Source organism: Panulirus ornatus, chromosome 30 (genome assembly GCF_036320965.1).
Source record: "Panulirus ornatus isolate Po-2019 chromosome 30, ASM3632096v1, whole genome shotgun sequence".
Lineage (NCBI taxonomy): Eukaryota > Metazoa > Arthropoda > Malacostraca > Decapoda > Palinuridae > Panulirus > Panulirus ornatus.
Window position 1 is genome coordinate 5,094,390 of NC_092253.1, and position 23,450 is coordinate 5,117,839.

The 23,450-nt window shown below is 41.5% G+C and overlaps 1 protein-coding gene and 1 long non-coding RNA gene across 3 annotated transcripts in view; one reads left to right on the forward strand and one right to left on the reverse strand.

Moving 5' to 3' along the window:
• LOC139758344 (uncharacterized) overlaps positions 1 to 23,450 on the reverse strand; it is a 289,753-nt gene that overhangs the window by 265,719 nt on the left and 584 nt on the right. Inside the window, exon 2 of the long non-coding RNA XR_011714801.1 lies at positions 17,818 to 17,941. This is a non-coding gene — a long non-coding RNA (uncharacterized lncRNA). The remainder of the gene's footprint in view (positions 1 to 17,817; positions 17,942 to 23,450) is intronic.
• Positions 1 to 23,450, forward strand: part of LOC139758342 (uncharacterized) — a 177,582-nt gene that overhangs the window by 151,931 nt on the left and 2,201 nt on the right. For both annotated transcript variants that reach the window (XM_071679631.1, XM_071679632.1), the window contains 3 exons: positions 2,617 to 2,750; positions 12,238 to 12,365; positions 16,589 to 16,695. In XM_071679631.1, coding sequence (XP_071535732.1) covers positions 2,617 to 2,750; positions 12,238 to 12,365; positions 16,589 to 16,695 — 369 coding nt within the window. The remainder of the gene's footprint in view (positions 1 to 2,616; positions 2,751 to 12,237; positions 12,366 to 16,588; positions 16,696 to 23,450) is intronic.

The following is a 23,450-nucleotide window of genomic DNA, read 5'->3' on the forward strand; positions in this document are numbered from 1 at the left end:
GATAACGATATGATATGAGATAAGCTAATTATGATAGTGAAATGTATCGAGACATTACTAATGTCAACTATATCCAGCTTTCACAGAAAGGTACAAATGGAAAAGACGTAGCTCAACTTTTAGAGAGAGAGGAGAAAACACTTTTAGCGTGAATGAAATACAAGGCTGGATGATTAAAGAAATTAATTACTTTTAAGAGAAGTGTGTGTGTGTGTGTGGGAAATCTAAACTAAATCCACAGAATCCAGGAATGTACACAAGATTAGAAAGGGACTGAGGAAAGAAGATTTAAGACGATGAAAGATAATGCTGGAAAATTAAAAGAATTTCTCATTATATGAGGAGGAAATTCTAAAAGAAATCCTTGAAGTACATAAGCAGCAAGAACAGAAATATCTGAGGTATTATAGGCCCATTATTCGACATAATCAAACGCTGACACCAAAGAGGAACACTTAGCTTAATAAACCACTATTTCAACTCTTGTGTTCACAGACGAAAATTCTTCAGATCTCCCATAACCACATGACATTTTCCTAGTCATAGATAATGAGAGAGAAAAAAATAGAAGTACATAGTATAATTCAAAGCTATGAAAATGTCATCACATATTTAGAAATGTCAGGAGAACATTGAGTGACTGGGAGCTCCTGCATGTGAAAAGCAAGGCGAAGCAGTATAATACAAGCAAAATATTCTTTTCCATCTGTAGACTCTACATAACACTGGAATAATCTACCACTAGATACCGTTCAAGAACAAATACCACAAACCACAGCTAATCCTTTTAAGAAATTACATGAAATTCAATTCTTTATCTTTTTTTTCAGTCTGGGTCATCCAATCTACCTTATCCCGTTTCTACATCCTCCAGCAAGACAACGTTACCAATTTCAAACTTTCCAGTTGAAATGTTCATGTTAGTGTGTTCCTTCTGTACTGTATGGTGTTCCTTCTTAGTTCTTTTCCCTGGCTGACGATGTCCCCAAGGCAGTGGTGAGTGGGGAGGAGCTATCTGCTTTAATGGCCTGTTTTCTGCCTCGAAAGATTAGGAACTTTGGCAAGTGTCACTACCTTCCAGCAGGTAACCTCGTCAAAGACAATGAGGTTGCTCTTACTTTTATAAAGTGATGATACAGGAGGGGAGGATTTCTATCCTAACACCCTTTTATTGTCGCTGCTCTTAATCACCTTGTTCAACACGCAGATGCCTGGATACACGACCTACCCCACCATGTGTGTCTTGGAGTTATTCCTTTGTGGTCGTTTGGACAATCGATACTCAAAGGAAATGAATGCAGACAGGAACAAGCCAATGGGCCTCATGTTACGCTATTGGCGGCTCTCTCTCTCTCTCTCTCTCTCTCTCTCTCTCTCTCTCTCTCTCTCTCTCTCTCTCTCTCTCTCAAAAACGAAAAATCAGCGAAGCCAAGCATCGCTCTTCGTATTCATCACACAAGAGCTTTTATCATACGGAATGGTGTTTAATTAAACTGTATCTTCCAAAAAGAGTTACATCAGGGCATATAAATTCCGGCTAATTTATTGAAAGCAATTAAACTGACAAAATCATAATTTGCCTCCCCCCCCCTCTCTCTCTCTCCTCCCACCCCCCCACCATGAGGTCACTACGGGGAAAAAACATTGCCTTTGTACCCTACGGTGTAACAGGTTTACAGTTATCTGTAAACCTCTGAGATTAAAGTGTATTTAAAAGGGGGTGAGTCGTCATGCCGCCTGATCTATTCATCCAATCCACATGGAATGCCCTCAGTTTAGGCCTTCCCCTTTGAGAGCAGAGCGGTGAACTTAAGCACAACCCATCGGTTGAGTTTAAGTTCTTACATATTGAAGAGCAGTTTTTTTTTTCCAAAAGGTGGGAAGCCATGAATGAATTGATTCGCCAGCACGAGGTTCCCGTAGTAGGAAGTACTAGCATGGTGATTTCGACTTACAGAAATCTCATTTAACTAATATTTTTTTTGGCTTTATGGGCATATTTGACAGGGAACGTACCCATGCGTATTCCGATTACAGATATAATAGCTTTTTGTATTTTTGTAAGCTACCTAAAGGTATAGTTTCTTCTACATTCAATTTACATGTATAGTTTTTTTTGTATTCTACCTACAGGTATAGCTTTTTTTCATTCTACCCCCAGTATTATCCGCAAGTCTATAGCTACGTGGTCTCAGAAGCATCTACAACACCTGGAGGAGTTGTTGTAGAATATTCGGGCGGTCGTTTGGACGAGGCCTTTTGACAGCCTTAATGAACCCATGAGCCTCAGATGATTGGCCTCCAACCCAACCCTTGTTACCTGTTGACGAGCCTAGAGCCTTATCCCTTAGCATAATCATATGAACCTTGAGCCTTACCCTTAATCATCTAATAAGTCTTAAGCCTTAACCCCTAGCATAATCATATGAGCCTTGAGCCTTATCCTTAATCACCTAATAAGCCTTGAGTCTTACCCCTAACGCCAGGGAGGAAGCCTTGAGCCTTAACCCTCTAACGCCAGGTAGGAAGCTCTGAGCCTTAACCCACTTATTGAGCCCGCGAGTCTTCTTACTAACCAACCCAATCAATTTGACGTCTCTGTCTTCTCTCCTGCAGACACGCCAGACACCAAACCTCGGGTCACGGGTCTCGAACCAGCCTACAGGGACGGGGAGACCATCGCCCTAAACTGTACCTCCCTGAGGTCCAGACCGCCAGCCAGCCTCACCTGGTCCCTCAATGGTCAGGAGGTGAGTCATGGGAGAGGGACGAGGGGAAGGGGGATTAGTGTGGGAAAGGGACGGGTAGGAGTGATGGAATGGGAGAGAGGGAGGGAGAGAAAGAGGGTACAAAGAGGGGGATGGGAAGGGAGAAGGAGTAAAAGAGGAAGGGAGAGGGTGTAAAAGAGGGCGGGGTGGGTAAGAAAGGGAGGTGGTGAAAGAAAGGGAAAATGAGGGGAGGAGAGGGGGGAAGGAAAGAGAGGGAAATGGAGGAAGGAAGGAAGGGAAAAAAGATGAGAAGAATAAAAAAGTGTAGATACAAGTGTTGATAAACCCACAACAGGATGATGTAGACAAAATAGACAAATGGGATAGAAATAAACTAAAAAAATAGAAATAGTAAACAAATTCTGAGACGACAGAGGATATCATGTAGGAAAACAAACAGAAAAAAATATGACCTGAAAAATAGTGAAGAGATTCATACTAAGGGGGGGGGGGGGGGTCAGTACTCCCCCTCAAATAAAAAGAATTCCAAAACACCTCAATCAAAAATCAGCCTATATATATATATATATATATATATATATATATATATATATATATATATATATATATCATCAGTATCTTGCTACGTCCCCTCGTTCGGCAGGATGTCCAACCAACTTTAGCAAAAGTTATTCAAAAGTTGAGTCGCTTTAGAGCTAAGTCAACGTTCAGAACACTGGAGACAAATGCAATTTAGAGTTTCCTGAGTGTATAGCACATCCTGGCCCTCCTGAGGAGAGGCTGGGCCCAGACCTTGTGTGTATGTGAATGTGATAGTGTGTGTGTGTATGTGTGTGTTTATTTTCACAGTAATGGGAGGGCGTTCTAGATTCGTGGGACACTTGCCATGTTTCATTTATCCACAACTGTAGCACTCAAAAAATACCTCACTACATCTTATCTAACACGTCTCTTGACTTGTTTCTCGTTATGACCTCTATTTACATTGTCTTTGCATCTTTCGAAGAAATGGGCACTGTCGAGACACACACATCTCCTCACCTCCAAGTAAACAGACTGAAAATCCCTCGACTCCCTAAATATATGTTGCAATTTCAGTTACAGAACGAGTAGATATTCGCGTATATATATATAGGCAATGTTGCTCACTATCCAGAAATATAAGAGAAGGGAGGGGAGAGAGAGAGGGAGAGGAAATCAAATATACATCATGTTAGCTTCTGGCTTCGCGAAGGAACACGGACAAAAGAAGAGAGCCATTTGCGAAATGGACATCGTGTCTCTTCGGGAGGGCGCACTTGCAAGCCACTTAACACTTACAGGGAGGGAGGGAGAGAGAGAGAGAGAGAGAGAGAGAGAGAGAGAGAGGAGAGAGAGAGAGCACATATCGTTTCCATTAAGTGCTTCTTTTCGTGCCTATCCATGGGAACTTTTTTTCCCCCCCACCCACATGCTCTGGACGTTGACACAGACACTAAATTTCTCCTTTTTTTAATCTATGACGAGGGAGTGGGGGAGGGGGAGAGAAAGATGAAGAAAACCTATCGAGAAATTCTACCAACTGAAGCTCTCATCAAAGTTAACCCCCTTCATCTCATCCTCTTGGGACGACATGTCTTTAAGTGTCCTTACCATCAGCCGAGACGAAGTTCTTGAAACTTTATCTCCAAATTGATTCTCAACTGTCAAGGGTTAGCATTATCTTTTGGGATGATGTATATCTGTAGAAAACGCAAATGTGTGGATTTGACGTTTGTAAAGGTGACCTGATCAATCTATATATGTATATCTATCTATCTATCTATATATATATATATATATATATATATATATATGGTTTAAAGCAAATTTTTCTCCACATGTTTGTGACAATTGCAACATTCGTTCCACCATTATTTTGCGAGACTCTTCAAAATAACACAGGAAATATGTTCAATAATGTTTTTACCTTTTATTAAAAGTTAGTCACACATACAATGCGCTTTGGCAAAAACCGTTCTTTTTCGCTCACCCTGACAACTTTTCCGGTTAGTGGAAACGAACTTATTCCAAACTCTCCGAAGGGTTTGGAAAACAGGTTGTAATTAATTTCACTGAAGCTGATATGATGTCTATATGCAAATTAACAATGCCTCCCTTTTTTTTATCCGGCCGCTCTCCTGTTTTCTGAGTTTAACAAGGGTAAAATACAGTGGCTCAATCGTTTCTATGGAAACCATATTGCTAAAGATTCCCTCACCCCTCATGTTGGGTTCGTTTTGCTTGGCTTAATACAGACAGACACGTTGAAACACCCTTACCTTTATCCACACCCAAAAAGAGCATATGTACTGTATCTTCTCATCTCTATTAATCTAAAGCGCCACAACATGAAACTATAAGAATGTAGATAGTGTCCATCAGGACGAACGATACGTTTTCCGACTAGAGACCAGGGGACTGGCAGCAGGACCCGCCTGCCTCTCCGGTGGCAACGGTGCCTGACGTACGATGTCGTATGCAAAAATTTTCGCAGCTTACAATTCATTTTCGTCCGTCACTAATCGCCTACCAGGAGAAACTGAAAACAGTGCAATCATGAGTGTTATTAAAGACGTCTTAAGTTCGAAAATCTAAAATAAACTTTCAAGTAACAGACCATCATTAGACTAATGGAAAGGACAGACAGACACAGACAGACAGAAACCACAACAATATTCGACTGTAACGTATATAAATAGTACTATTTATTAACGCAATTTCCGATTTAGATCTTCATGGATAATTATATTACGAAAACTCCAGTATTGTTATTCAATTAGTATCAATTATTTTTTCTTAGCTACGTCTAATTGGCAATTGTGAAGGTCTTTTTTTTTATTGCAGTGTATTACCCATACCAAATCCTTAACAGCCCTTGTATAATTAACTTTCTTGCCTTCCATGTTAATGGGATACATTCACTCATTTTAAATCACTTCATCTAGTCTAGTTTAATTCTTCTTTTAAACGTCTAGCTGATGGTGACTTTATATTCAATGACGTAAAACTCGTTAATTACATATTTGTCTCTCCCATAGTATGTTATATATATATATATATATATATATATATATATATATATATATATATATATACTCCTGTCGTCTTTCCTTAGATGCTGTTCCCTACAGTTAAGACACAATCTGAAGAGAACTTAATGGTCCCTTTTTTTTCCCCTTAAATATATTCACTTGTCAAGTAAACCCAGCGTGCAACCACCATCCACTCCCTATTGCCCGTGGTAAAGAGGGGGCGCAGTTTCTTCTCGTGGCTAAAGATTTCCTTCTGTGATGAATATGCAAATGCATAATTTGAATATCAGGAGGAAAAGCAACAGCTATTTATGTTATCAATTATAGTACAAGGGAGATGATGCTGAGCTCAGAAAGATGGAGTGAGTTAAGGGTACGTGTTGGGAGAGTAGAATGTTAGGAGAGAGGGATGTGGTGTGTGTGTGTGTGTTAGGAGTGTAGGATGTGTATTAGGAGAACTGTAAGGCGTTTCTGTGTTAGGAGAGTATGATGTGGCGTGTGTTAGAAAGTAGCAGAACATAAAGTGTTCAAGAAGAGTGAAATGTTCCTAGTGTGTTAGATCAGTTAGAACAGCTGAAGGTTCTAGTTATGCTTAGATAGCATGGTGTGGACTGTCTTTGTTAAGAGAGTGGGTTGTGCTGTGTGTTTCAGAAGAGTCAAATGTGTGTGTGTGTGTGTGTGTGTGTGTGTGTGTGTGTGTGTGTGTATGGTGTGACGTACCATGGTTTTTCCTTTTCAAATCCCTATGTTCAATTTCTCTCTCTCTCCCAACACACTCTTTCTATATTGGCTCAAAACTGAAATAGAAATGTTTCATTTTCTGCATTGCTAACTTTGTTTACTGTCGCCTGCAGTGTTTAGCCAAATTGAAATATGCTTTTGTGTATTGGATGTTTTGCATGATTCCACGCTGCATGAGGAGAGAGAGAGAGAGAGAGAGAGAGAGAGAGAAAGAAATATATAAACTATTCGGAAATACCAATGGTTTCCGATGTGGCTCTTAAGTTTTTCATCTATCTAAACAATGCCCATATTCTCTCTAATTGGTTGCATGTCCTATATGCACTGTGTACTTCCTGTTTAATTGGTTGCATGCCCTATTCACGCTGTGTACGTAACCACTTTGCCTGCTTGTCCTATTTACATCATGGACATATTCTCACCAATTAGTTGCATTTCCTATTTGCCATGTGCACATATTCTAATTGGTTGTATGTCCTTTTTTTACATCATGTCCATGCCCTATTTACACCATGTATATATTCCCTCTTAACTAGTTTCATGTCATATCTACACTATGTATATATTCTTACTAATTGGTTGCATATCCTATTTACTTTAAGTACATGTTCGCTCTAACTGGTTGTGTGTCCTTTTTACACTGTGTACATATTCTCTCTAATTGGCAGCATGGTTTACCGATCTGCAACAGTTGTATTTCATATCGATGCGACAATATGCTTATATATGTGTGTGTGTATATATATATATATATATATATATTGCTTCAGCAGTTAGCTCTTCTCTCAGTCTAGTCTTACGCCTATATATCTAAAGCATCTATATTTGCATATTGAAATGGTCGAATAATTAGCTATACACTGCTATGTATCTTTTGTTAATGGCTAACTACTCCATCCCCTCCCCCTCCAAAAAAAAAGCTATATACACTTTTTCCAGACCAGGTCGAATGAATGCCTAAGCTATCTCTATCAGCTATATATCCATTGGTCCAACCTGCGAGGGTGATGGATGGAAAATAAACAGGAAACAGAGCCCAGTGTTACTGACAAAAGTTACGTATTTATGGGATTTGTAACATACGAGCACATAAGCTCGGGTCTGTAGGCAGTGAGAATTATAGATTTACCCCCGAAATATAACTCTTCGCCTCAGTTTGTTTTGGTTTGGTTAATTTTCAGCCATATATTTCCCTTTGTTTTTTCAATTGTCTTCCCTTCCTTGTTTGTCTACCTGTCTGTGTTTTGTCTGCCTGTCTACCCGTCTGTGTTTTGTCTGCATGTCTGACTGTCCCTCTGTCTGTCTCTCTGTATGTCTGTTTTCCTCTCTCTCTCTCTCTCTCTCTCTCTCTCTCTCTCTCTCTCTCTCGTGCTCGTCATGTCACTGGGCTATAGATATTTTTTTCCTGTCAGCCTTACTTACGCTGGGGGGAGTGGGGGAATCTTCCATTATAAGCTGCTGAAGCGAGGAGAAGCAGGGAGAGGTTAAGCTTTGTGACTGGGGGTTGTTTGGTGGCTGGTGACGCAGTGTATCTGGGTTACAAAATGGATGTCGAGTGCTGATGCAATCAGTCGAGTTACCAGGCAAAATGACCTGGGCGTGCGTGGCAGTCGACCAGAACTAAACCTGAGGTGTTCGTCCTACCCACGAAGCTGGTCGATAAATGGGTACCTGGCAGTGCAGGCTGTGGTGTGGGTGTATGTACACAAAGACAGTAAAGACATGGTACAAGTATACACACACACAAAAAAAAAAAAGCGACGAGGCAACACAAGTGTAAAATCTCTCTCACTGACCCGTAAATAGCAATGACACACACACACACACACACACACACACACACACACACACTACAGCAGCGGTCAGCAAAATATCAAGGAGATCCACACTTAAAGCGCTTGAGACAATAGCGAATCTGTCGAGGCAGGATTTTGATCGTGCTATAAAAAGGTTCCTCGTCTCCTTGAGGCACCTCGGCTTTTGTGGAATCTAATGCTCTTCAGACGTGACAGACGCTGATTTCCCTGCGGCAGCTGCGATAGGCATTTAGAATCTGTCCCCCCTCTCTTCCCTTATCTACGTCGTCTGTCCCTGTCTCAAAGGAGTTAGGGACTGTCTTGTCTCCACTTTAGCGGTTGGCTTTCTAACTTTCATCTCCAGACTGCAAATAGATATGAGTAGATACTACGTCAGTCATAGATGATTCGACTACGTCAATCATAGATGATTAGACACTCCGTCAATCATATCTAATTCTGTTAGTAGTTATAAATGACGTTCAACTGTTTTCGAGTGCTGTCCTTAAAGGCGGACACTGCTTCAGGATTCGAGTGTAGGATCAGAGAGATGTAGCTATATCAAAAAAAAAAAAAGAATTTTCGTCATGCATTACAAGCGACGACAAGCGACAAGAGAACAAGCCAGGCGACGTCAATACGACAGGCGACATCAAAGACAACGACAGACCACATTATCATGCCAGAACACGACCGCCTCTTTTTCTTTCTTCTTCTTCTTCTTCTTTTCGGCCATATCAAAACTGCTCTCCCAGGGGATGCGAGGTGTGATTCATACAGCCGCTGGTGTAATTCACTCCCCCAGCCCTGAGCACACCCTGGGGACTAATAATCCAACCCTCCATGACTAAACCAGACTTCAGGGGCTTTCGTATTATGTATATTCGAGGGAAGTTGGTACTTAGAGGTTTCTTTAAGAATCCTTCGGGGAAAGGTATGGGAGGAGGAAGAAGGGGGTGTCCCTCTGCGTCTCGATGTAGATAGGTGGAGGATGACGCTGTAGGAGTGTGATGATGATGGTGTAGATGGAGAGATAGAAGTGTGAGTGTGAGGTTACAGTTGGGATGTAGCTAGTGAGAAGGATAAATGATGGAGTAAGAGTGGGATGACATTGTAGAGGGATGTGATAGTGGTAAATGGTGGTGATGATGATGCATGTTTGGGAAAGACGAGGATGCACGAGTGAGACAAACATGCAGAAGAGGAGGAAGGAAGGAACTTGAGTGCTCCGATATAGATGGTGGTGGTAAGAACGGTGGTGGTGGTGCGGGAATGTGATGATGGTGTAGGAAGGATCAGTCGGGTGTGTTTTGGATGCAGACAGTGAGGGAGAAACGAAGATGTGGAAATGCAATGATGATGTAGAGGGAGGGAGTGATAATTATGGCGTCTAAGGTGAAAATGGTTCAGAGGAGAGAGAGAGAGAGAGAGAGAGAGAGAGAGAGAGAGAGAGAGAGAGAGAGAGAGAGAGAGAGAGAAAAGACAAGACTGACCAGCTCACACGATTACCCCTTGAGGCGAAAATCACCTCTGTTCTTCCTGAATTTCAGCCATAATTCTTTGAGTATCATCAACGGTGTGAGATACAACGTCGTATTAGGAAAACAAGAAAAAAAAAGTTATTGAAAAACCATTATAACCCACGGGAGCAAAAGGCAGCTGCTGTTGTAGGCCTAAGGGCCTATATGATAAAACTTTAGGCCTAAGTACTTTCATTTTTATTTTACTTTAACCTAACTTTCCTCGATTATTAGTCTTTACCCTAACTTTCTCTAAGCATAATTGACTCTCATTTAACTTCTTCCATGTATTATCATCTCTAACCTAACTTTCTCCAAGCATTATCATCTTTTAACGTTAAATATCTAATCTCATCTTTTCTCTATCGTAACTTTAATCTGCCTTAGATTCCCTCTAACTCAATTCGTATATGCTTTAACTTCCCTGTGCCTTAACGTTCCCCAATCTTAGCTTCCCCTTGTCTTATATTTCCTTTACGGTGATAGTCCTCTTCCTTAACTTTTATCTCAACTCCCCCAGCACCACCACCACCTCCTCCTCCTTAACTCTCCCTCAACTTGCCTCTCCCTCGCCTCTCCCCTACCTTAACTCTCATTTCCTGTATACCCTCTCTTTCCCTTACCCTTGGCTTCTCTCCCCCTCCAGCTCTCACTTTCTTTTATCTTCTCTTTCTCTTTAATCTCTCTCTCTCTCTCTCTCTCTCTCTCTCTCTCTCTCTCTCTCTCTCTCTCATGCACACAACCTTTCCCTGCTGAGGAAGCGTTAACGAGTAACTGCAAATTGGATATTAATGGGTTAATCGGGACGAATGGGTTATTTTTGCTGAAGGAAAGTTCATCTTACTCCAAGAACGGGGGGGGGGGAAAAAAGACAGAATTTGAAAATATAGCTCACTTTCCTGAGATTACAAAGTAGATGATTATTTAGGAAAGTGGAATGTTGGTTGAAAGGCTATAATGAGTTTGGTAGCTAGGTTAATTGATCATATGTTTTACACCCTTCTGTCACTTCTCATTTACGAAAGATAAAGCATAGTGATAAACAAGATAAGAAAAATATTCAAAACATGTTGAGCATGACAAGACTGGCTCCCATTATCTGTACCTAAACCAAACCACGTTTAACACCACACGACCTTTCCTGTATAAAGAGACAAAGAGCTAAATACACCTTTAATCAGTGTTATCCATCCCATCCTTTCAATATCTATATAGGGCGTATGAACCGCCTCTAAATCAAACTTTTTTTTTTCGTTTTCTCGATCACTTTTTTAATCACTTTCAGCAAAGCCGTATGAAGAGCAACCTTAGCATTCTCTCTGAAATAACTGGCAAATGTGTCCGAATAACGATAAAACGTGTGAAAATAACAGAACGAAGCGCATGACCCTTGATTCAGTAATGGACACACACACACACACACACATATATATATATATATATATATATATATATATATATGGGAGCGGGTGCCTGGAACTCCTCCCCTCTCTTTTTTTCTAAAATTTCCTAAAGAAGGAACAGAGAAGGGGGCCAGGTGAGGATATTCCCTCAAAGACCCTGTCCTCTGTTCTTAAGATACCTTGCTAACGCGGGAAATGGCGAATAGTATGAAAGAAATGAAAGAAATACACACACACACACACATATATATATATATATATATATATATATATATATATATATATATATATATATATATATATGCATGTATATAGAAATAGCAAAATACCAACCGAGCTTCCGTTTTCTGTGCGTATAACCTTTGGAAGGCCACTCGTACGTTGGTTCCCGTGATGTCTCTCTTTCGTTTTTATTGTTGTTGTCAGTGGCGCGTTTGACCTTTCATACCCCCTTTTTTTTTTCCACTGTTGAAACAACATTTCTTTTCGGATATTTAGAGAGCTGTAACCGTCAACTGTATCGAGACTATGTTGCTGTATTATCCTGTAACTCCTTTATTCTTCGATGGCATATGCTACTGTATCATCAACCCGTTAAAGCCTGTATCTATTAGTATCACCATACAGTATCCTGCTGTAATGTCTTATAAAGACGTGTATCCATCCATTGTATCGTGCTGTATCTTGCTGCAATATCATCCTGTTACGCCCTGTATCCATCATACTGTATCATGCTGTACTATTAAGCCCTGTATCCATCAACTGCATCATACCATCTCATCATCCTGTTTATCCCCGTGTCCAACTGTATCATACTATATCCTGCTGTACTATTAAGCACTGTATCCATCAACTGCATCATACTGTACTACTAAGCCCTGTATCCATCAACTGCATCATACCATCTCATCATCCTGTGTATCCCTGTATCCATCACCTGTATCCTGCTGTATCCATGACCCTCGCCGTGTAACGCAAGGTGCTGCTCCATACAGATCCCCAGCGAGAGCCTGGTGACCTACCCGCCCACCACGGAGGGCGACCCAGCCCTGCACACCTCCACGCTGGGCCTCAAGCTCAAAGCTCGCACCAACCTCTTCACCGATGGCACCCTGGAACTCAGGTGAGTGAGGGAGAGACGAAGGGAGGGAGGGAAGAAGAGGGCACGGAGGGAGGGAAGGCTGGACAGAGAAAGACCAAGGGACGGAGAGAGAGAGAATTCACATTGATACACAAGACCAAGCAATGGACCTCAGGGCCAAGCGAGGTGGTCTGTTATTAACAATATTAGAGAGAGAGAGAGAGAGAGAGAGAGAGAGAGAGAGAGAGAGAGAGAGAGAGAGAGAGAGAGAGAGAGAGAGAGAGAGAGAGAGAATTTACACATACCCAACACCACACAGTAGACCCAAGGCCCAAGCGAGGTGGCGTGGCCCTACCTGATATCACTTAAAAGGGAAATGAAAACGCAGTCCCCTTAAAAGCGGTAGAAGAAATGAACAGCATAGTAAAGACTTTCTCTCCTCCTCCCCCTATCATCCACTTCCTCCGGCAACAAGGCGGAAGGAAAACCAGGAAGAAAAAAATACCTTACAGGATTAATATGTCCGAAGGTTACCTTTGTAGGAAAAGACAGAAATGCAGATGGTTACTGATCGACTCCAAAGCCAGCCAGTCAATCTTTTAAAGACTAAAAAGAAAGTATAGATAAGGAAAACCAAACAAGAAAAAGACGTAAGGAAGAAAAAAACAGAAGTTAAGATACTAAGAAAAAAGGTATCACAGACGACAAAAACCTTTTCAGAGAGAAAGAGAAAGAGAGAAAGAGGCAGGTAATCTACCAGCCAACCAGCGCGTCTCCACCAACCCATCTCTCTCTCTCTCTCACTCCTCTGCCTTTGGCTTCGCCTCAGTGATCACCACGCTGGAAATAACGAGTTATAGAACGAACGAACACACCACACCAGCACCACCAACACACTAGCAGTTGGGAACATGGAGATGGAGGGGGGACGTGTGCGCCGCGCGATCTCTTGCGAGAAAAAAAAAACACCTCTGTTTGTTCTACCCCTCTTGCCTTCAGGGGGTGCGTTTTGCCAGTGTGAGGAAGAGATGAAAGTAAGAAAGGAATTGGTGAAGAGGGAAAGTTGATGAAAATAATATTTTGCAAGAAAGAGACGTACGTGGGGAAAGTATATAGTTATAGCTGTAAGTTTTGCTTGCGCTGTGCGAGTTTTTCTAATCATTTTTCTTTTGAGATGTTTTAATTTGATTACCTCGTTTCGCCTGCAAGTTATTTCTAATTGCATTTACGCTGAAGGGAAATGAGAGAAAACGTAATCGTGAGGCAATAAAGTGATAAAAAATATTATTTATATGTCTGATATAATTTTTGCATAATGTGGAAACTGAATGTTGCAAAAGATAACGTTGAATGTCTGTGCGATACAATGATACGTGGTATCAAGGTAGAACCAAGATGCTAATCTTGGGAAAAGAAGGCTGAGGGTTTCAGCCTGATTACACAACGAGGGGAAAATATCATCTACCCAGGATACAATTACTTTAAGGATACCTTAATGTAATCCAAACCTTTTAAACCTGAAAACAGATGCATGTAAAATAATTAGCGTTCATCTTACAAGAAAAAAAAGGTTACGAGACTCGAGAAGGGATCGTCTGTCCACAGTGCGATGGGAAAAAAAGACAAGAGCGAAAGCCAATAGGAGCTTATAATGGAGTCTTCCATACCAGTAAAAGTTCAATGTGTGTAGCAGACCGTGGAGTGCTTTGTTTGACCCGCCTCCTGTGCATCGTCCCTCTCACTGGATGTGGCGAGAGAGGCTGCCGGATACCATGCAGGTGGAGAGATGCAGGGAAGGATGAACTTTCTATATACGTGTGTGTGTGGGTGTGTGTGTTTAGGAGACACGATATGGTCATAAATTAAGGAACTGAGCTGCCCTTTGAAGTCACAGATCCCATGGAAATATATTCATAAGGAATGAATTACTCAAACTAAAAAAAAAAAAGTAAAATGACGCGCAAGCAATTGAAAATGAATCCATGTAGTAAGAATATGCCATAAAACGAAAAAGGACACTAATGGTTAAAATATAGGCGGGAGAGGTGCTGGAAAATACATGAGCACATCTAGAGAGGATTAGGTAAGGATTTAGGGAGAAATTCCAGCAATAAAAGCCTTTGATAAAAGGGGACTGGGAGGATTTGCATCTCAAAGAGGATTGAAAAAGCAAAATGTAATTGAAATATAAGGTGAAGGGATAAGGGAGGGAGAACAAGGTACGAGGTAAGGAGAGGGGGAAAAAAATAGATATAATGACACTCTTCACTTAATGACCGAGTCGTTACTCATTTCTGATGTGGTGAGAGAGAGAGAGAGAGAGAGAGAGAGAGTGTTTACATGTCTACTTATAAGTGCTTACGAGTGAGATATTGCCATGATATGGGGATGATAGAGGAGCTCAGCAAGAGAGAGAGAGAGAGAGAGAGAGAGAGAGAGAGAGAGAGAGAGAGAGAGAGAGATTAAGAGTCAAGCTTTAAGAGATCAGCCAAAGTGTTATCAAAGGCTTTGTTGGATGTCGATATTTTTCCCACTTCAGATTTATGACGCTGTTCGCCCTAAGTGATTAAGTTTCAGAGCATTGGTATTTTTTTCACAGAATCTTTGAGCTGTTGACAAAACCAGTTTAAGCTGGTGTGTGGTGTGTGTGTGTGTGTGTTTGAATATATATTCTTACGGCCGAGTACTGAGGTATATCTATATATATTGTGAAAATATTACACACACTTCTCTATTTAAATTCTTACTTGCTGAATAATCTTGAATGAATATCCAGCAGTCTGAGGGAGAATACTCAAAGTGGTTTTTTTTTCTGAGCGAAATGTGTATTAAACGTTCGAACGATTCGAATCACAGCTCGATACAAATGCTTCACAAACTGATCTACGCTCAAAACATTTCCCGATGAACCGGAGGTTCAAAGTCACTTTCAGACCATCTGGCCTACATGCATTGCCTTAGCGAAATCATAAAAAGGCGCATTTCCAAGAACGTAAGGCTTGTAAGGATCATAAAAAGAGTCAGAACCAAATAAAGCATTTTCGAGGAACGAAAAGGGAGGGAGTGGGGGAGGTCGAATCATTGTTCGAACGAACGGGTCTGTAAACACGACCAAAAGCATATAATCAAAAGCATTGTTTCGAAGAACGAGGAATGCAGAGTATCACCGAAACTAACTAACTATCGTGTCCGAATTTGTCACATCACGAACTTGAGGTCTATATTGTGTTCGGATGCTCGGGAATCTCAATAATGTGGGTTCGCATCCCCTCACAATGAATTCATTTCCATGGGTATTCCACCCACCTCTTGGATATATATATATATATATATATATATATATATATATATATATATATATATATATATAATGTTTCACGTAATCTTTTTAATTTCTTTACTTGTGGTTTACACTTGCTTTGCTTTCCATTGGTTTAATTGATGTCTTTTGCCTACAAGGACCTTCAGAAATTCGAGTGGAAATTCTAGAGTGAAACAAAACAGCGGGAGAAATGTGAATTCCAAGTGAATATTCAGTAACCATTTGCACATTCTCCTACAAGAGACGACCATTTTCCTAAGATTTTCAAAGGCTTACCTTTGGACAAACCCTTCAAAATAAAGAGACCGAAGTAGAAAGAAATTCTAAACACGGGTGTGTATTTTCTTGCTCGTATTTTCAAGAGATTGTGTGATTCTTGTATTGTCTTGTATTGGCTCGGGGTTCTGAGCTCGAGGCTACGATAAACATAGGTCGTTCACCTCTAAGTAAGCTCTCATGGGTTTCACCTTTATCAGCACCAGCGCTCGGCGGAATCAGGGATCAGTTCGTTGAGTGGTAAAGTCTGGTGTGTTTATGTGTATATATGCTAGACGAGCACGATGGTACGACCCTGGAACACGACGTTACCAGCCTGGAGCACGATAGTACGACCCCTGACCCTTAAAGTTCAGGTTAAACGCATGGCCATTATACTGAAGGGCAAGACCGTTGTACTTAAGGGTCGTATGGTCGAAATCACCGGTCATACTGTCGCTCTTAAGGATCGTATCTTGGTGATCAAAGGAATGATACCAAAAAGAAATAATAGTCTTATATACCTTCCCTTCGAGAGATCTTTAACAAATAACCATTTCATTTGAAATCTAAAAAACACCATTTGATCTCTTGACGTTCCGTTCGATAGATATTCAACATAACCTTAACCAGTTCCTTCTTAAAACCTTAAACAACCTCTGACCTCTGATCGTGTCCTTCCCAACAGATGCAGCGCCACCGTACACGCGTACGAATGGACAACAGATGTCTCGGTGCACCTGGATAACGTGACATACAGCCAACCTCACCACCTGCCCACCCTGCAGTTATCAGGTAAGACCCAAGGCATCAAGGCCACATCTATTGTCCTACGTTATCAGTTAGTCAGGAAGTGGATATACACGTGTCCACATCTGTTCATCTCGCCACAAAAAAATGTCACGAATGCCTAATTACACACAAAATTGATGCCACTTGTATGAATGTACTATATAGATATAATGGTGGATTTACGAAATCCTCAACATGCCTTCCTAATGCAAGACATTATAGTCCAGTCTTCTATCTACTTCCTGGTATTAAAAGTCTCCCTCTATTCTCTGATATTTCACCCTCTCTTATTGGGTGTTTCACCCTCTAATTCCTGGCATCATACTACCTCCTCCCTTGACATCCTGACTTCAAGACCTCGCAGTTAAGAAGGAAGCACACAGTTTCATTCCCTAGGGAGAGAACAGCGAGGGTGTATGTGTTTTAGTGCCTGAACTTTGGCTGAAACAGGACGTGACAGCAGCTTTCAGGTAGCTCCTTCAGACCCGATTGCTTTCAGTAGATAACATCAAACTTCAGTGCGTGCGCTTTTTTCAAGCCTCATTCACGGAAGTGGCCACATTCGAAGCCAATTGTCCGGGAGACTTGGTTCACATGCAGCTCACCTTTTCACAACTGGTAATCAGACGAGTTTGATCTACACAAGCAGCAGTTCTCCATAATGGAAACGAGGAAGCTATTACTGAACACTTCTATCATTCTATTCGATCCTTCCTAATAAACCAGGGAAGAGGGTACCATGTCAACAAACCATCTAAGTCAGTCATCTCGTAGAACCGAGTCAGACATCTACCCTCTGACTTAGTCATGCATCTAGTCTCTGACTTAGTCATACACTTACCCTCTGACTTAGCCTGTTACGTATAGCGAAGTCATGCATCTAAATCTCCTTCACACTAGTGCAGAGAGAGAGAGAGAGAGAGAGAGAGAGAGAGAGAGAGAGAGAGAGAGAGAGAGAGAGATCCTTTGGCCTAAAAAAAAGGAAAAAACATGAAAGATTCTCTCAGTAGTCGGGGTTCACCTGTCGGCCCGAGGTTGGCTAGCCACCACCAGCTAAGATCACTTCACCACCTCACCCCCTTACTCAAGTTCGTCTTGACCAGTGTATAAAGACATGTTACTTACATGCTGGAGGACCGTCCCTCGACAGCCTATCCAAACTTCTGCTGTCCGGAGGAGGAGGTGGTGGCAGCGGCAGTTATCATCATGGGATGTGGCTAGCGTGGGGCTTCGCGAAGATACTCACTCACTGCAAAGAAACGTACCAAGACATCAGTACATCTCACTACAACAGCTTACGTCGTTTATACAGTCACTGAAAAGCTGAAAATACAACAAAATAGACAAAAAACAAAACTGTATATTGCCGAATGGTTACGGTCAAGAGTTTTCGTCTAACGCTTATTGGAGTGTTATTTTACCCTTTGTATAACGAAGTCTCCGTTTACGGAGGAAGAACATCGTCGAGAGAACTTATCATCGAGTTAACTTACGTATGTATTCTATGTTGGAGGTTTGGATGAAGGCTTTAAACCACACTTGATTATAAATTTCTCCTCCCTGGGTGAAGCCTATGTCGGGGTTGATTATAAATTTCCTCCGCCACCCCCTTCTGCATTAGCTCCCTATATATAATAGTCTAACTGAGGATATATCTACAGTAGGATTTACCCTCCTAGCGAGGCACGTACAAGATCCTGTGAAGGTCACGCTGTAAAAATGGTCTTTAAGGATCTCGTTCTTTGTGTGTGTGTGTGTGTGTTTGAATATATATTCTTACGCGAGTACTGAGGTATATCTATATATATTGTGAAAATATTACACACACTTCTCTATTTAAATTCTTACTTGCTGAATAATCTTGAATGAATATCCAGCTGTCTGAGGGAGAATACTCAAAGTGGTTTTTTTTTCTGAGCGAAATGTGTATTAAACGTTCGAACGATTCGAATCACAGCTCGATACAAATGCTTCACAAACTGATCTACGCTCAAAACATTTCCCGATGAACCGGAGGTTCAAAGTCACTTTCAGAACCATTCCCTGGCCTACATGCATTGCCTTAGCGAAATCATAAAAAGGCGCATTTCCAAGAACGTAAGGCTTGTAAGGATCATAAAAAGAGTCAGAACCAAATAAAGCATTTTCGAGGAACGAAAAGGGAGGGAGTGGGGGAGGTCGAATCATTGTTCGAACGAACGGGTCTGTAAACACGACCAAAAGCATATAATCAAAAGCATTGTTTCGAAGAACGAGGAATGCAGAGTATCACCGAAACTAACTAACTATCGTGTCCGAATTTGTCACATCACGAACTTGAGGTCTATATTGTGTTCGGATGCTCGGGAATCTCAATAATGTGGGTTCGCATCCCCTCACAATGAATTCATTTCCATGGGTATTCCACCCACCTCTTGGATATATATATATATATATATATATATATATATATATATATATATATATATATATATAATGTTTCACGTAATCTTTTTAATTTCTTTACTTGTGGTTTACACTTGCTTTGCTTTCCATTGGTTTAATTGATGTCTTTTGCCTACAAGGACCTTCAGAAATTCGAGTGGAAATTCTAGAGTGAAACAAAACAGCGGGAGAAATGTGAATTCCAAGTGAATATTCAGTAACCATTTGCACATTCTCCTACAAGAGACGACCATTTTCCTAAGATTTTCAAAGGCTTACCTTTGGACAAACCCTTCAAAATAAAGAGACCGAAGTAGAAAGAAATTCTAAACACGGGTGTGTATTTTCTTGCTCGTATTTTCAAGAGATTGTGTGATTCTGGTATTGTCTTGTATTGGCTCGGGGTTCTGAGCTCGAGGCTACGATAAACATAGGTCGTTCACCTCTAAGTAAGCTCTCATGGGTTTCACCTTTATCAGCACCAGCGCTCGGCGGAATCAGGGATCAGTTCGTTGAGTGGTAAAGTCTGGTGTGTTTATGTGTATATATGCTAGACGAGCACGATGGTACGACCCTGGAACACGACGTTACCAGCCTGGAGCACGATAGTACGACCCCTGACCCTTAAAGTTCAGGTTAAACGCATGGCCATTATACTGAAGGGCAAGACCGTTGTACTTAAGGGTCGTATGGTCGAAATCACCGGTCATACTGTCGCTCTTAAGGATCGTATCTTGGTGATCAAAGGAATGATACCAAAAAGAAATAATAGTCTTATATACCTTCCCTTCGAGAGATCTTTAACAAATAACCATTTCATTTGAAATCTAAAAAACACCATTTGATCTCTTGACGTTCCGTTCGATAGATATTCAACATAACCTTAACCAGTTCCTTCTTAAAACCTTAAACAACCTCTGACCTCTGATCGTGTCCTTCCCAACAGATGCAGCGCCACCGTACACGCGTACGAATGGACAACAGATGTCTCGGTGCACCTGGATAACGTGACATACAGCCAACCTCACCACCTGCCCACCCTGCAGCTATCAGGTAAGACCCAAGGCATCAAGGCCACATCTGTTGTCCTACGTTATCAGTTAGTCAGGAAGTGGATATACACGTGTCCACATCTGTTCATCTCGCCACAAAAAATGTCAAATTGCCTAATTACACACAAAATTGATGCCACTTGTATGAATGTACTATATAGATATAATGGTGGATTTACGAAATCCTCAACATGCCTTCCTAATGCAAGACATTATAGTCCAGTCTTCTATCTACTTCCTGGTATTAAAAGTCTCCCTCTATTCTCTGATATTTCACCCTCTCTTATTGGGTGTTTCACCCTCTAATTCCTGGCATCATACTACCTCCTCCCTTGACATCCTGACTTCAAGACCTCGCAGTTAAGAAGGAAGCACACAGTTTCATTCCCTAGGGAGAGAACAGCGAGGGTGTATGTGTTTTAGTGCCTGAACTTTGGCTGAAACAGGACGTGACAGCAGCTTTCAGGTAGCTCCTTCAGACCCGATTGCTTTCAGTAGATAACATCAAACTTCAGTGCGTGCGCTTTTTTCAAGCCTCATTCACGGAAGTGGCCACATTCGAAGCCAATTGTCCGGGAGACTTGGGTCACATGCAGCTCACCTTTTCACAACTGGTAATCAGACGAGTTTGATCTACACAAGCAGCAGTTCTCCATAATGGAAACGAGGAAGCTATTACTGAACACTTCTATCATTCTATTCGATCCTTCCTAATAAACCAGGGAAGAGGGTACCATGTCAACAAACCATCTAAGTCAGTCATCTCGTAGAACCGAGTCAGACATCTACCCTCTGACTTAGTCATGCATCTAGTCTCTGACTTAGTCATACACTTACCCTCCGACTTAGCCTGTTACGTATAGCGAAGTCATGCATCTAAATCTCCTTCACACTAGTGCAGAGAGAGAGAGAGAGAGAGAGAGAGAGAGAGAGAGAGAGAGAGAGAGAGAGAGAGATCCTTTGGCCTAAAAAAAAGGAAAAAACATGAAAGATTCTCTCAGTAGTCGGGGTTCACCTGTCGGCCCGAGGTTGGCTAGCCACCACCAGCTAAGATCACTTCACCACCTCACCCCCTTACTCAAGTTCGTCTTGACCAGTGTATAAAGACATGTTACTTACATGCTGGAGGACCGTCCCTCGACAGCCTATCCAAACTTCTGCTGTCCGGAGGAGGAAGTGGTGGCAGCGGCAGTTGTCATCATGGGATGTGGCCTGAATGGGGCTTCGCGAAGATACTCACTCACTGCAAAGAAACGTACCAAGACATCAGTACATCTCACTACAACAGCTTACGTCGTTTATACAGTCACTGAAAAGCTGAAAATACAACAAAATCGACAAAAAAAAAAACTATATTGCCGAATGGTTACGGTCAAGAGTTTTCGTCTAACGCTTATTGGAGTGTTATTTTACCCTTGTATAACGAAGTCTCCGTTTACGGAGGAAGAACATCGTCGAGAGAACTTATCATCGAGTTAACTTACGTATGTATTCTATGTTGGAGGTTTGGATGAAGGCTTTAAACCACACTTGATTATAAATTTCTCCTCCCTGGGTGAAGCCTATGTCGGGGTTGATTATAAATTTCCTCCGCCACCCCCTTCTGCATTAGCTCCCTATATATAATAGTCTTACTGAGGATATATCTACAGTAGGATTTACCCTCCTAGCGAGGCACGTACAAGATCCTGTGAAGGTCACGCTGTAAAAATGGTCTTTAAGGATCTCGTTCTTTGTGTGTGTGTGTGTGTGTGTGTGTGTGTGTGTGTGTGTAGGTGGGGAGAATGTTTTGCTCTTAGCTGGTGGGGTTCATAAAGAGCTCACGTCAATGGCGGATGATGGCAGTTGGGTGTGGTGGGGAAACGGTGGGGAGAAAGGGAGAGGATGAGAAAGGATGGGAGGAGTTGGGGGAGGAAGAGAATGGGTGGAGAGGGTGAAGAGGTTTGGGGAGGAAAGCAATGGGTGGACGGGGGGTGAAAAAGATGGGGTGTGGAAAGGAATGGGTGGAGGGGGTGAAGAGGTGTGGGGAGGGAAGGAATGGGTGGAGGGGTTGAAAAGGTGTGAGGAGGAGGGAAGGCGTATGGAATGGGGTGGGAATAAAGGTTGGGATTGATACGCAAAACGAGAGCTTGGTGGGAGAATAAAAGAAGGAGTGGGGAGAAAAGGGTCATGGGAAGGAAGGGAGTGTGAGGATGGAATAGAACATGTGAAGTAAGGGCGGAGATCGGGAGGCAGGAAGGAGGTTGGGAAAGGAAGGAAGGGGATGCAGGGTGTTACAGATGGAATGGGTAGGACCCGCTCCACTCTGAGAAGAGAGATGAAGTAATGGGAGAGAAACAATGGGAAGGGTCACGTTTGTGAGGGAGAGCGCGGTCAAAAATAGTGGGAGGGGAGCTAGTGAGGATGGAGAGCTAGATGGAGGGTAATGGTTACGTTGGAGTGAGAGATCAATGGAGGAGTTGTGGTCGTAATGGAGGAGTTGTGGTCATAATGGATGAGCTATGGTCATAATGGAGGGAGTGTGTCTGACATCCCCCCCCCCCCATTTATTTACAATAATGGCAACATCAAATTTGCGAGAGAGAAAAAAAAAGTAATTCAACGTTTCATCGGTAATTCAATGAGATTTTAAGATTACCTTTGAATATTACATTTAGCATAAATCATTCACTATCAAAAATTATTTACGTTCTTTCAGTCATGAATATTGATACCTAAATACTAAATATTACATTATTAGCATAAGTATATTTCATGAACTGAATTTCCCCCACTTTTTAATTCAATCTGGCATAAGTACGAATATCATAGAAAAAAAATAATTGGTTGAATTCACCGAAGCCTAATTTGTGCCATAAATGAATATGGAAAATTTTGATTTATCATATCAACTGAAACGGGTCTTTACGATCGTTTGCTCTTCGTATATGATCCACCATTTAAGTATGCAACTGAGATAGTATATTGATCAAAAAGACATTTCAAGAGAAGCAGATTCCGTATATCAAAGATTTAGAAACGTATATCATATTTAGAACCATATATCAAAGATCTAGAACAGTTTCAATTATCCTAAGGACCTGGGTCCTTGTTTCATAACCATACGCTTGTTAAACCATACCCCTAACTAGTTAGCGTTAGGTAAACAAGACGTCAGTACTATATCAAAGATTTAGAACCGCGTATCAAATAGTTAGAACCATATATCAAAGATCTAGAACCGTTTCAATTATCCTAAGGACCTGGGTGCTTTTTTCACAACCATACGATTGTTAAACCATA